A 14,405-nucleotide genomic window follows, 5' to 3' on the forward strand; every position below is an offset into this window, starting at 1 on the left:
TTCCATATCATTTATCATTTATAACTCTACAAGAAAAGATCTTAATATATCTCAACCATTCCTTTCTAAAACTTAATTACAGTGTCACACACCAGTTACACAAGTCTTTAATATATTGATATGATTTGATGATAGTTTAATCTAAAAATTCACTTTATTAAATGGTGATTTGTCATATATGGATTTAATTGCTTTAAAACTGTTTTTATACTTTAAAAATGTCTAAAAACATGTTTGAATATATATGAATATATGAATAAATGGTGATTTGTCATATATGGATTTAATTGCTCTAAAACTGTTTTTATACTTTAAAAATGTCTAAAAACATGTTTGAATATATATGAATATATGAATATATATATATATAATATATATATATATATATTATATATATATATATATATATATATATATATATATATATATATAAATGAATATCTAACATGTTCAGTCATGCAGATGAAGAAACTATTGATTATCATGTGTTAACAAAGGTAGAGTCATTTAACATCTAACTCTTATAATTCTGTTGTTTAAATCTTCAATCAATTATCTATGCTAAAATGTTTTTATCTTGAATATTTCTGCATGATATATTTTCTATAATTTCTTATAGTCTACTCTTCACATTTCCTATATCATTGAACATTTATACTTTTACGAATTACTAAGTACCTTTTCTGCAATCTCTAAACAATATTTTATTTAAAATTGAATTTAAATATTTTATTTTGATTAACTTAATCATAATATGGTTTTTAAAAGCAATTATATACAATATATTTTATTAAAAACATATATAAATAACTCAAATAGCATTTTAAGAACAATAAAAATATTATTGATATTTTATAAAAAAGAATAGTTATCTTAAATTGTAATTATACTTTTATAAACTTATATTAATATAATAAATATATTATAATTTTAAAATATTCTGCAGGTTGGACCAGTACAAATACTTGGTTAGTACAAATCCTTGGTATATATAAAAAAACTAAAAATAGTATAATTTTCGAGGCATCAAACACTTTCACCAGAACACATGGACGTCTGTTATATTTCTAGAAAAAATAAGAGCACACTACAAACATTTGAGATTGCACAAAACAGTAACACTACCACCAAGTATATAATACAAAAGATCCCATATTGCTAGCACCTCCAAGAAACACTAACAATTATTCCCTATCCTACGAACATAGAACACCAACTAAACTTCACATGTGACCAAATGCAGAAAACAAGCCTTCCAGGATTATACACCATCTCAATCATGAAGAAGACTCTGATCAAAGTGCCAAACACCTGCAAGAAGCAGCAACAACAGAATTTATTCCATTAAAAGGGAGGGAGAGTGTAAACAGAATAATGCATAATAGTTACATGCTTGTTTGTTAGTGAACCAAAAATAAGTACAAAATATATGCCGGTAGCTGAAGATAATATATGCATACCATGACCCTTTCCAACTAATCTCAGTTGAGTCACATATTCTGCAATCTTCTTAATTGATTCAACCTGTACACAGGAAAACCCAAGATGTTACAAACCCAGAAATGGTTTATAGTATTACATATAATGATAAAAGGGTCTTGCATTTTAGTGATATTCAACCATAATATGAATTCAACTGCACCGTATTTTGTAAAGTTTTTTACCTGCTCATTCAGAAACTCACTCTCAATGAAGTCTGCCAGTTGAGCATCATTGTTACGATCTGCCACCTATATTGTTTAAGAAAAACATGGTAGTAAAAGATAAGCAATAACAGCTTAACACAACAAAGATTGCTTGGTCATCTAGCAGTATGAATTATAGGTACTCTATGATTTTGTTACAAATACATTCATTCCAAAGCTAAGAGGCAAAGAGGCATTACACTATGAACATATAGGAGTTTCTCATTTGTCAACTTCTCCAAAGACAAAGCTAGCTCCATGGCTGAATCAAGCCAAGATAACAAAGATGGAAAGCAAGTTAGCATATTAGTTTGAACATAAGACCATTATAAATAAAAATGTGCACATTATTTTGAAAAGATGCAAACAGAAAACATGATCAAGAAACATAAAAACAAAGTTTGAGTAACAAAAACAGAAAACTCACCATATAGGGCATCCCCTTTTTCTGTATGCTCAAATTCTGACGGAGGACTTGAAATGGGATGTAGCACCACTCGTCCACCACGAATGTTCTAAGCAAATAAGAGCTATGTTTGTCATCATTAAGTCTAAGCTATAAAGTCTAGTTCTGTATTTTGTGCTCGAACTACAGATATTATTCAAATGATATAAAGATTGATGATGATATTGTTCTGTTATATATATATATATATATATATATATATATATATATATATATATATATATATATAATGAAGAATCAAACCCCAAAAAGCTTAACAAAGCCATTTTATTCTGAATGTTTTTCTTTCAATCACATGATCTTCCATTTAAACCCCATATGCTTAGAAATATACGTCCTAAGGACATATTTGTTTACAAGTTGAACTCAATTGACCAACAAGCTTATTGATTCATAAGGTAACAATAGTCAAATCGTACAATAAAAGAGCAGTTCAAAAGTAACACACCAACCTGATACTTTATAAGCTTTTCAGCATGCTCTCTTTCTTCTTCACTTGACTCCTTGAAGAACCTGTTCTCCACAAAGCAGCACACTATTAAAAACCCTGTTTGAGAAATAGAGTAAATAACATTATAGAAATATGACACTGGTTCAGAGTTGATTACTTGGCAAGTCCCTTGAGAGCTATGTTATCTCTGTCGAAGTAGGCAAACAAGGAGTGATACACATAGGAAACATTGTATTCCACACTGTATCCAGAGTTGAGAGACATAAAAACTATTAGAAAAAAGACTTTTAATTAAAAAAACAAGTAAACAATTAACAATAAGTAAATAGATGAAAGGAGAGTATAATATCAAGCCTTAAAGTTAAAAGTAAATGATGAAAAATTGTGCTTCCAATTTACATAGACTTTGTTAAATGTGATATTTGTATCTGTATATGAAATTAATGAATTTGGTATTTCAATAATTGATAATATATGATTTTATTCTTTTATGAAATCTAAACTTAATATCCATTAAAGAAACCTAATTCATCAAGTTAAAAGTATAGAATCAAAATCAGATTCAACGCAAACTACAACTACCAAAGACACGTTTTCCCTTTCCCCTTAAAGATGCAGGGGTTTTATGTGCTCATAAAAAAACACTTTCCAGTAAAATAAAGAATAGAAAACAGTTAAAACAACATAAACAAATATGTATTAAAACTAAAAAAATATGTAGGTACTTTGCGCAGATTATTAAGCCGAACTCTGATTCAAGTTTGAAATCGGCAAAAAAATCATGAATAAAACTCCATCAAAGTCTTTCAAAATTAAAAGTTAAAAAAACCCACTAGAAATACATCAAATACTTCCCTTCTAAAGTGTAAGAAATGGATCTTTAACTCTCACAGATTCCAAAGAAAAACCACAATACGAAAAAAATAAGACATAAAAAGTTAAAGAATGAATAGAATCATACTTGATCTGTTCATTGATTGCAGCTTCAGCCTCATCTGAATAGTTTTGGCGAGCCAAGGAGACATTATGTGCAATTGGGACAGCAAGATAATCCTTCTTCAGCTCCTGAAAAGGTTCAAATATCACCCCAGTGAGCGGTGCCGGTGCGTTTGAAGCAGCAGCACACACCCTCATGCTCCTGCTCCCATCACCATTAACAGAAAAACTCAAAGAAGAAGAAGAACAAAAGCCTAGCTTCTTCTTAGCACCATCACCACCCACACCATTTGAGAGAGAAAAGGTCAAAACCTTGGAACATGAAAGGGCCATTTGCGAGGAAAATGAAGAGAAATGGAGAAGATGATTTCAGTTGCGGCGAGGTGATTGTGTGTGAAGGGAGGAAGGGGCAAGGGTGATATAAGTAGTAGAGAAAAGGGGGTATTCTGGGAATTCAAATTTATTTTAACCGTTTGATTGAGAGACACGTGGATGGCTGAAATTCGTTACAAGTACGGGCGTGTGGCGAGCTCGTGCCCTATCCAGTATGAAAGCGGAATCTGTGGAAAAATCCTTTCCACGTCACAATCGAGCATACTCGAATCTGAGTCTACGCGCTCGAATACGTCAAGAAGTGGTACTCGCGCTTTGAGCGTTTCAATGAATTAGGTGCTTCAAAATTTTGTCTTTGTTCTTTCTTTCTATCTTTCACATTTTACTTTTCTTTCCAGAAAAAAAATCAAATGAAATAAAATGTGGTTATCTATTCAATTGTTCTATAATAATGCGACACTTCATATTTTTAACTATTTTTGTTCTCACTTAGTTTTTTTTTCCTTGATATAAAATAATATTTTTAATTAAGGACTGCAGTTTTTCTAATGCGTGTACAAAGACGCCATCCTTTTAAAATTTAATTCGTTTTTATTATATTGTTTCAAAATTGTTATTCTTTATCTTTATAAATGTTGAAAAAGTAACATTGTCTTTATTCTTTACGAGGGCATGACATGTATTCACATCGAGAATTCTAAGTAAATTTTAACATTATATATGTAGATATGTAATGTTAAGCAATAAATTTATAGAGACTGAAAAATAAATTAAAAGACTTTAAAAATTTGTATAATGTTTATTCTCAAATTTCTTACAATACATTTTTCACGTTGTAACAGAAGATTTGTTGTATTATTATTTTTAATTAAATTGAATGTCAATATTCCCTCATTGTAAAATTAAAAATTAAAATTCTTCTAAATACATTTTTTATATTAGAATTTAGAATTGTTAGTGTAAAAAATCTTTTGTAATAATAATAATAATATATTAGAATTAAAAACTTTATTTTTATTAAAAGTAACTGCGTTGGAATCAGGTTATTTCTATATTAAACTTAGTGAAAGAAAAAATGCCGTAATTTGTAATATTATATATATATATATATATATATATATATATATATATATATATATATATAAATAATTACTTTTAGTGATAATTTATAAAATATGTAAAAACTCCTTTTTATTTGTTATTAATACTATAACTATTATTTAAAATAAAGAGCTTTTATTTTCTAAATATTATACTAAACTTTGTCGGTCATTGTCCATCTACCTTGACATCTATTTCATACAAACTTATCCAAAATGTTCAGGAATTTTTCTTCGTTACGGTATTACGTGGTCAACTACGTATTAATTTTATGATGCCATTTAATTTCACAAATTTTCAATAAAAAAATAGGAATGGATCATTATTACAATTTTCTAAGAGAATTCCTATTTATGTAAATTTCACACGTTTTAGTAAAAAAAAATAACAATTTAAAATTATTTCCCAAACCAACTTAGTAAGTGATTCGAAACCTGTCAAGTATAGGGAGATATTAGCGGAAGTATTTAATAGATAAATATTCTAAAGAATTATTTTTATGTAATCAAATAAGTGCATGAAATAAAGTAAAAAGCTGATGATTAAATTTATATATAATAATAGTATATACATAAACAGCAGTTTATTTGGATAAAATTTATAAAAGACCAAATTAATAATTTTATAAATATAGTTTCAATAATTAAGATGATATTAAAGTTTTTTTTATCTATTTATTAAATTACCATTTAACATAAATAGATCATAATTAAAAAAATTAATATAATATTTTACTGTTAAGATAGAAATTAAAATAAAGATATTGTATTAAAAAAAATCAAATCCAATTCTAACATGATATTATTTTATTAAATTGTATAACATTTCAATTTTAACAACTTACAAATATCAAATAAGGCGATACAAAATTTATAAAATAAAACATATTTGTAAACTTATAGATGTAGTATTAATACACTTATATAAGAAAATAACTATAATAATAAATATATCTAAAATAACCAAAGATAATCAATAGCCGACCATCGTCTTTTACTAGGAATGTTTTAATACCTATTCTTAATTTGTTTACACTAATTAGGTGGTCATCACAAAATAAACAACATAAACACAAGAAAACTCAAAAGAAAACAAACAAGATAAGCTAATGTGCAAAAGGAGTTTTTAAAAATCAAACATAAAACTATTATAATACATTACTCATTCATAAAACAACCATATCGCACACAAAGACTCATTTTAGACTCAATTATCCAAATACATGCCTTTAACATTGGGTTTCATTGTAGGTGTGCACTTGTAGTAATATTTATACTCTACACAATCATAAACAAATGAGTTATCACCCTACTACTCACAAGGTTAGTCTCATTCGCACCTAGGAACAAAACAATCCAATAGTTAAGACCTCTTGTCATTACACGCCATATAGAGAAGAATATTCCTCTCTATATGAGTTGAATGGTTGGTAGTATATTAGGATACCTACTTTTTAATTTCCCATATGTCAATGCATAAACCAAACATCACCAACACATCTCCTTGAAATTCTCTCAACAACAATACCACACATATCCATAACAAAATCCTCATTTCCACACATAAGATTATCATACTCATAAGCATACTCAAAGATTATATAATTCAATACCAAACAACCAAGAAGCAAAATAAAAATAATTAAACATATAAATTCGCACTCAAACGTCCATCCTAAGCTTCTCATAAACGTCAAACCTTTCCCAAAAGTGACGCTTAGCAATAGTCATGGTACTCAACAACAGTCTTAGCGCTTAGCGCCATTCTTCTCACAAAAAGGCTCACTTAGCGGCACTCTCTTGTCGCTCAACGTCCTGAAACAAAATGCTCCAAACATGTAATGAAAGATGGTGCTCAGCGGTGCCCTACTACTACTCAATGCCAAAGCATTCCTATTTTATGGTGCTGAGTAGTACAAAACCGACATCCAACGGTCTGGAGCTAAAATGCTTTCAAACCTGCATAATGAATTGACTCTCAATGCCAGTCTGTCATTGCTTAACATTGTATAAAAAACAATACATGAAAACTTTATGATTTAGGAAATTAGAACTTGCTCAAATGATCAAATTGTTATTCCATTCTTAGTCCTTTGGTAAAAAAACTACTTTTAAAGTCAAGACACATACTAATTGGCTCAATTGACCAGATCCTAAGTTCCCCAATCAACAAAACTCAACCAAGACAATTAAATAATTCAAACATCCAATACACCAAATTCAACAGATCAATTTCATCATACCATTTAATTATGCAATTACAAATTTCAAGATATTTATAATATTAAAATAAAACAATTAACTTCCCTTACATGAGAGACAACACAAACTTGCTCAAAAGAAACTCAAACCCCTTTCAAGCTCACAGGATGTCCTATCTACATTTAGGAACAACACAAACACGATCAAGGCACACCATTATAATCACTAATAAAAAAAGATTCATATAGATGACTAAAAGTACAGATGCAAGTGAAAGAAGACTCACATGCAACAAATCACAAAAAAAAGATCAAGAAAAAGAGTTGAAACTCAACTTACGCAAACGGAGAAACTGATCAGTCCAAATTCAAGAGCTCGCCACAAAGATCAATTATACGGTTTCATTTCTTCAATCAAACGAGTAGAGTAGAGAAATCTTAAAGAGAAGTTAGACAGCTCTAGAAAAGTGGTTTTGAGAGAGATTATGTAGTTTAAAATAATGAAGTTTGTTCATAACAAAACTATTTATATTAAAACCTTTGAATATTAAAATAATTGTGTCTCACTATTTTTAAACCACTATTTCTGAAATATAACTTTCTATGTCTTCACAAAATGTGGTTACAATATTTTACTATTAAAATGTGCAAAATCGATATTCTAAATCACTCATTACGCTTCAGTTTTCGAAAAACTGAAGCGTATTAAAACGCGATGGCAAAGTTGTAATTTTTGAGACACTACTTTTTTTAATCCTCCTTTAGATTTATCATTATTAGAGAAATAAAGGAAAAATAGAGAAAGGGACATTGTTATATTTAATATAATTTTTGGTTATCGGTTGGTGAGATCAGAGAATAAAATGGCACCACCGTTATTCAATTGGGGGGTGAAGGACACCCATAGGGGAACCCCTATGGTGGTGAAGATGAAGAACCCAAATTGGTCGATGGTGGAACTGGACGGTCATGAAGACGATGACTAAATGACACCAACTTCTCCCATGGGTGTTTCACGGGACAAAGGAAAAGGAAGAGGCAAAAATGTGAAACAACTCACATGGGTTCTTCTCCTTAAAGCATATCGCGTCGTTGGTTGCCTGACCTCCCTAGCGTCGGCATTGATGGAGTTTGGGGTTATTTTCTAGTACTTTTATGTCTTGAGATAATTTGACATATGTGGATGGATGTGGCAGGTTGGGGATAGAATTTAAACACACTGATCAAGTTTCTTTTCATCTTCCCACTATCCAAATTGAAACATGTTGTTCACTATAGGTTTATTAAGTTTCTTGTTAATACTCAAACCACATTTGAGGTTTGTAATCATCATTATTTGAGGCACAACCAACATGGAATGAAGATTGTATTAATTTGTTGTTTATTTATATTATATATTTCCAGATGCATTGGTGATGTCTACCTAAAGAAGGTAAAGTTTAATAGAGCACCATTATTGTCAAAATTTCGACTCCTAGAACCCTTTGAGCAACCAATCCTTAAAGCTAAACCAACAATACTGGTATAGAAATTGTGTCCTCAAGATCAGTTTCTCATATTTGCATCAAATGGGTTATGGGAGCATCTAAGCAGTCAAGAAGCAGTTGACATTGTCCAAAGATGTCCCTGCAATGTAGGATTCTAATTTACTTAAGTTTCCTTTGCATATATAACTGTCATCTTTGGTATAAAAATGTGTTGAATAGATTATTGTGATACAAGGAGTGACAAAGAAACTTGTGAAAACAGAACTTTGTGAAGCTGTGAAGAAAAGAAAAATAAGATAGTCAAACTTGAAAAAGATTGACAAAGGGGTGAGGAGACATTTCCACGATGACATCACTGTTATAGTTTTGTATCTTGATTCAAATTTTTTGGCTCGTGCCAATTCTTGTGTACCCTTGGTTTCTATCAAAGGAGGTGGTGAAAATGGTTGTTGTTTAAGGAAGTGTTTGGGGTTTGAAGAGAATTTAGTTTTGAAGTGAGAATGAGAAGCTGATTTGGGGACGAAAATAGCTTCCATTAATAATTTGGTGTAATGGTTTTGCTATGGTGTGTTTGGAAGGGTTGAAGATGAACATGTGATAGTGGGAGTGACAGTGGCGGAATGAAATGGGGCTTGTTTGGGGACTTACTAGATAAGGAACCACATCCATGTTGTGGCTGCCATTGGATTTCAACAAATCATAAATGCGAAACTGGAAAAGTCCAAGATATTGCCTCGGTTCTTTTGAACGGAGGCGAAAAGTCCTTCTAAAAAAAATAAAAAAGGAAAGTTCTATTGCTTCAGTTACCTTTGAACCGAGGCAAAAAGTCTATCTCTTTTGCTTTGGCCTACAACCGAGGAAAAAAGGGATAGACTTTTTGCCTCGTATGTATATGTCTCGGTTCCGAAATTGCTATCTATGTGCGAAAATAACCGTTGTTGTTTCCCTTGACTGCACTAGTGAATTGAAAGTAGTTATAATATAATGAACAATCAAATTATCATTAATATAAAATAGTTTGTTAGGGTTTATAATTTATTAAATCTTTCTTATTTGTTTCGATTAACTTGTCAAAAAATATTAAAATTTTGTGTACCATTTATTTAAAGAATATGAATAAATAATTTATAATTTAAATCTTTAACTTGACAAACGAAATTATATTTCTTTAATTGATTTTAAAAAATTAAAATCATTACGTCACTTTAACCCACACTTTCAGGCTTAATTAAAAAATACAAATTATTATGTCGTAACCATTTGGATGCCCATTCTCTCTTCTGTCTTTATTATTGCTGCTACTATTTCTATTACAAGACGTTCTCACATTTACATATTCTTTTTTATTTTTCTTTAAACTTATTTCTCTTGCATAAAATTGAAAACATGGGCACCGCAACTTCATGAAAAAGTCACCTCCATCCTCCTCCTTGAAATATAGGAAAACACTAAAAAAGGAGGGAGTTTGGACTAATGCAAAAACAGCGTATAATGTCACGTGTTCAACGTCTAACCACTCAATAGCCAACATTAAAAATGACCAGTAGCAATTTTGTAAGTAAATGCAATCATTAAACGTCGTTTAGAATTATAATTCGACATAAAAGGATATAAAACGTCAAATGCCTCAACGTTAGACGTCAAAAGGATAGTCAATTCAATAAAAATTTGAGTAGGAGATTGAAAATTCATTCACTTTATCTTAGTGCGCAAGACCCTCTTCTCTGCTCAAATTTTTCTCGAACGAAGTTTGACGACCATCACATGTAATCTTTCTTTCATTTGCTACAAATGCATGTTAATTAACTACTTTATGTTTGATTTTCGTTTGTTTTCACCGATTATTTTCGTGTTCTTGTCCTTCATAGGCGCATTCTGCTTTCTTTCTCACTAGTGGCAACACTTTATTCGATGAACTCGCCTTTTGAAGGATAATTTTCATTTTCATTTTGAAGAACTTATTTGTTGAACTTGTTTGTTGCTTTTTGCTGGTTAACTTGTTTGTTTGTTGTTGTTGTTTGGTTGAACTTGTTTGTTGTTGTTGTTTGATTGAACTTGTTTGTTGTTTGTTATTGTTATTTGTTGTTGATCCTATATTACCGTTCATAGTTCTGCTTTTTAGGTCTCGTAGAGTTGTAAAAAAGGATTACAATTAATTAAAAAAAATTAAAAAAAAAATTGATTAAACTTTAAAACATGAAAGCATTTAGGCGCATAGACAATTTTTTCTTAACAATTGATGATTACTCAAGAAGGGTATGAGTTTATATCTTGAGAAACAAAACTGAAACATTTCAGAAGTTTAAACATTGACATAGTCAAACTAAAAATCAGCAGGAATCTAAGTTAAAGGTATTGAGGACTGACAATGGACTTGAATTAGTCTATGATATCTTTAATAACTATTGTGCTAATCATGGTATTAAGAGACATAAAATTGTGGCTGCAACTCCACAACAAAATGGTCTTGCAGAAAGGATGAATATAACCATTCTTGAGAAGGCCAGGTGCACGAACTAAAGTATTTTGGGGTGACGTTGTCAACACAACAGTGTATTTGATAAATAGGAATCCATCGTCTGCCATAGAGAATGAAACACCAATGGAGGTTTGGAGTGGTAAACCTGCATATTACTCAAATCTAAAGGTGTTTTTGGCTTATGCTCATGTAAATAAAGACAGGCTAGAAGCCAAGGCTGAGAAATGTGTGTTTCTTGGGTACGTAGAAGGCGTTAAAGGATACAGATTGTGGAGGCTGGATTCAAAACCATCCAAACTCATCAATTAGTAGAGATGTAATCTTTGATGAAGTAAGGATGGGAATGAATACTTTAAACCAAGAATCAGAGATGGAGAAATTACAATTTAAGGTAGAGATGCTTCTAGATAAAACTCAACAAGATCTTACTAATGACCAAGAAAATTCATCAAGTAACATTGAGAAATCAGCTTTTGATCAAGCCACCAATGACTATCAACTTGTTTGTGATACGGAAAAAAGAATCTCCAAACCAACTAAGAGGTTTGGACAAGTTGATTTAATATGTTATGCTTTGAATACATCTGAAGCGATAAATTAACCAGATGAACCAAGAAACTTCAAAGAGGCTCTTGAGAGTGAATTGATAACTCCCTAATTTTGCATTCTTTTATGTGTTTAAAAGCTTTTGTTAGTGCATTTTAGTTTTTAACTGTTTAGAATTAGGCTAGTTTTAGGTTTTTCCTTAAATTCTTTAGATTTGTAGAATTTTAGTTAAAAATAGGTTTTTAGATGTAATTTTTAGCTTTTGTTAATAATTAGGAAATTGGTATTTTTCTGAAATTCTTTCAATAAAAATGTTTTGTTTTAATTAGGTTGTAATGTCATAATTTTTCTTCTTATTTGCATTTTAACCCTTTAATTCATTTTTTTTAGATTTGGATTTGATTGGGCTTAGAAAGCTAGCAGGAACCTTGGATTGTTTTGAGCTGAAGAAGAATTTGGGCTGATTCTGAATTGGGCCGCTAGAAGGCTAATGTACACATTTGGTCAGTTTCACCCACTCAAAACACTGCTGCCACACTATGAATTGGGTGCTACTGCATTTCAAGATTGGGCCGCTGATGTATTTGAGATTGGGCTGGCAGATTTGTCATGCTGCACTTGGCATTTGGGCTTAAGTTGGACGACGTCATTTTAGTGCTAAAGCAGTTGCTGCCTTTCCTTCTTTGGGGTAAGTCTCGTGACTCAATTCATTTGGAGAGGAAACGAACACCCAAGAAGTTAGGGCTTTATGCACCAGAGAGAGTGAGAGAAAGATAGTTCCATGGCTCAAGTACTACTTACCCGAACGATGAAGGCAGACCAGTGCACGTGGAAGGGAGCTCGAACCAGCGGGAAAGTTGAAGATGATCGGAGGGTTGGGAGAGCAAAACTTATGGAGGTCGTTGGATCAAGATGAAGTATAGCAAGCAAGGTACCCCTCTCCCATTTTTCTTTTCTCTTTTCTTTTCAACCTTATATAAAGGGGTAGTTTTCTACACAAGATACACTTTTACAACTTTTCGCTACAGTTCTCCACTCTTTAGATTAGGGTTTTACTCGCTTTTATAGAGTAGGGATTTTGTTACTGGATTTTGCGGAGGAATTCACGAGAGTGACAGAAGTGAGCTTCCTCTGTGGTTTCTGGTATGCTTATACGGTTAGATTTTGATTTTAATAAAGCGTTGATGTTGTTTTTTATTTTTCGTTTCAATTTCTATTTTCTACTTTTAAATTCCGTTCTTATTTAGATTATGTGATTGTGTTTCTTGTTCTTCATTGAAAACGAGTTGAACTCATAACTCTGCACATCTACAATTCCTTTTTGGAATTAAATGACCCCGAGGTGAGTGTGCATGACCGAGATGTCTTCTCGAGTCAGAGTTGATTTCAACGAGAAAAAATATTGTTCTTAACTTCTGTCAATTCTTGAAAAACATGATTTAGACTCTATGACTCTACATAGTTAAATATCCTTAGGGAATTACATGACTCCACAGTGAGCATGACATAACGAGATGTCTTCTCGAGATGGAGATGAGTCTAATGAAGAAAAAATTATTGTAATTCATGTTTTGTTTCTGTCATTTCATTTTAATTAGGATTTTATATGTTTTAGAGTATATTGTATGTGTTCGTAAATTTCTATCTCTGATATTGATTAGAAGCATGAATTAGATTTAGGTTCATTGTGATTTTGATGAACTGAGTGATGATTATTGACTTTTAAGTTCTAGAAATGAACTTTAAGACCCTGCGATGAGCTTATCTTAACAGGATGTCTTCCTAATATATGATCAACCACTTTGTGCATTGATTTCATATGAATTTGATTCTAGTTTTTTATTCTAACCAATTCTCCTTACTGATTCTTTGATTTTTAATATTTCTTTTGATTGTAATATCTTTAGTACTTGATTTGCAAATAGGATAGTTTGATTTGGTACTGTTTTAAATCTGTATAGTTCATTTAGTTGTTGATTTCAGTTTTAATTGGTAGTACTGACATGATTGTTTCTTATTACTTCTGTTTAGATTGTATAGTGTATGTTTCCATCTCAGTTTTAGGTAGTTATAGTAATTAGATTTTATTTCTGTTTTAGGCAGTATAGACATTTATTTTATTTTCTTTTATTTCATTTTATACTTCATTCTTTCATTCAAACAAAGTTTAGATTTTATCTTTTTAGTTTCATTCTTTCATTTTTAAATTCCCCACCTTGCATTATTAATTAGTAAATAAACACAAGACCTTAACTCTACACTTTAATCTTAACTTTGTTGAGTCCTAGGATTGATATTTTGGTCATCCCTATGCTACATTAGTGGGGGACCAGACTTTGTTCTGCCTTAGGCGACTAAAAGGCAGTTTAACATGAACAACGAAAGCTTTGGTTGTGTGTCATGGAAGAAGAACTTGAATCACTTAGAAAGAACAACACCTACAGACTTGTAAATTTACCTAAGGGCCAAAAGGTGATTGGATGCAAATGGATCTTCAAGAAGAAGGGTGAGATTCCAGGGGTTCAAAAGGCTCAATTTAAGGCAAGATTGGTGGCAAAGGAGTTTAGTCAAGTCGAAGGTGTGGATTACAATGAGGTTTTTGTCCCTGTGGTGAAACTCTATTCATTCAGAATTTTGATGTTAATTGTAAACCAGTTTGATTTTATCTGGTGCAATTGAATTTCAAGACTGCTTTCCTACATGGAAACTTAGAGGAAACAA

The 14,405-nt window shown here is 31.0% G+C and overlaps 1 protein-coding gene across 1 annotated transcript; it reads right to left on the bottom strand.

Annotated features, from left to right (window-relative positions):
- Positions 1-1,034: 1,034 nt before the first annotated feature.
- Positions 1,035-3,918, bottom strand: LOC148190853 (ferritin-3, chloroplastic). Its single transcript, XM_088101923.1, has 8 exons — positions 3,564-3,918; positions 2,760-2,843; positions 2,604-2,664; positions 2,113-2,200; positions 1,886-1,947; positions 1,665-1,730; positions 1,461-1,524; positions 1,035-1,311 (listed from the first exon to the last, which is right to left on the bottom strand). The coding sequence occupies exons 1-8, from the start codon at positions 3,869-3,871 to the stop codon at positions 1,274-1,276; spliced, it is 771 nt and encodes a 256-aa protein (XP_087958049.1). The 5' UTR covers positions 3,872-3,918; the 3' UTR covers positions 1,035-1,273.
- Between the last annotated feature and the right edge of the window lie 10,487 nt (positions 3,919-14,405).

This window comes from Vigna umbellata, chromosome 11 (genome assembly GCF_029865625.1).
Source record: "Vigna umbellata cultivar VRB3 chromosome 11, Vumbellata_1.0, whole genome shotgun sequence".
In the NCBI taxonomy this organism is placed as follows: domain Eukaryota; kingdom Viridiplantae; phylum Streptophyta; class Magnoliopsida; order Fabales; family Fabaceae; genus Vigna; species Vigna umbellata.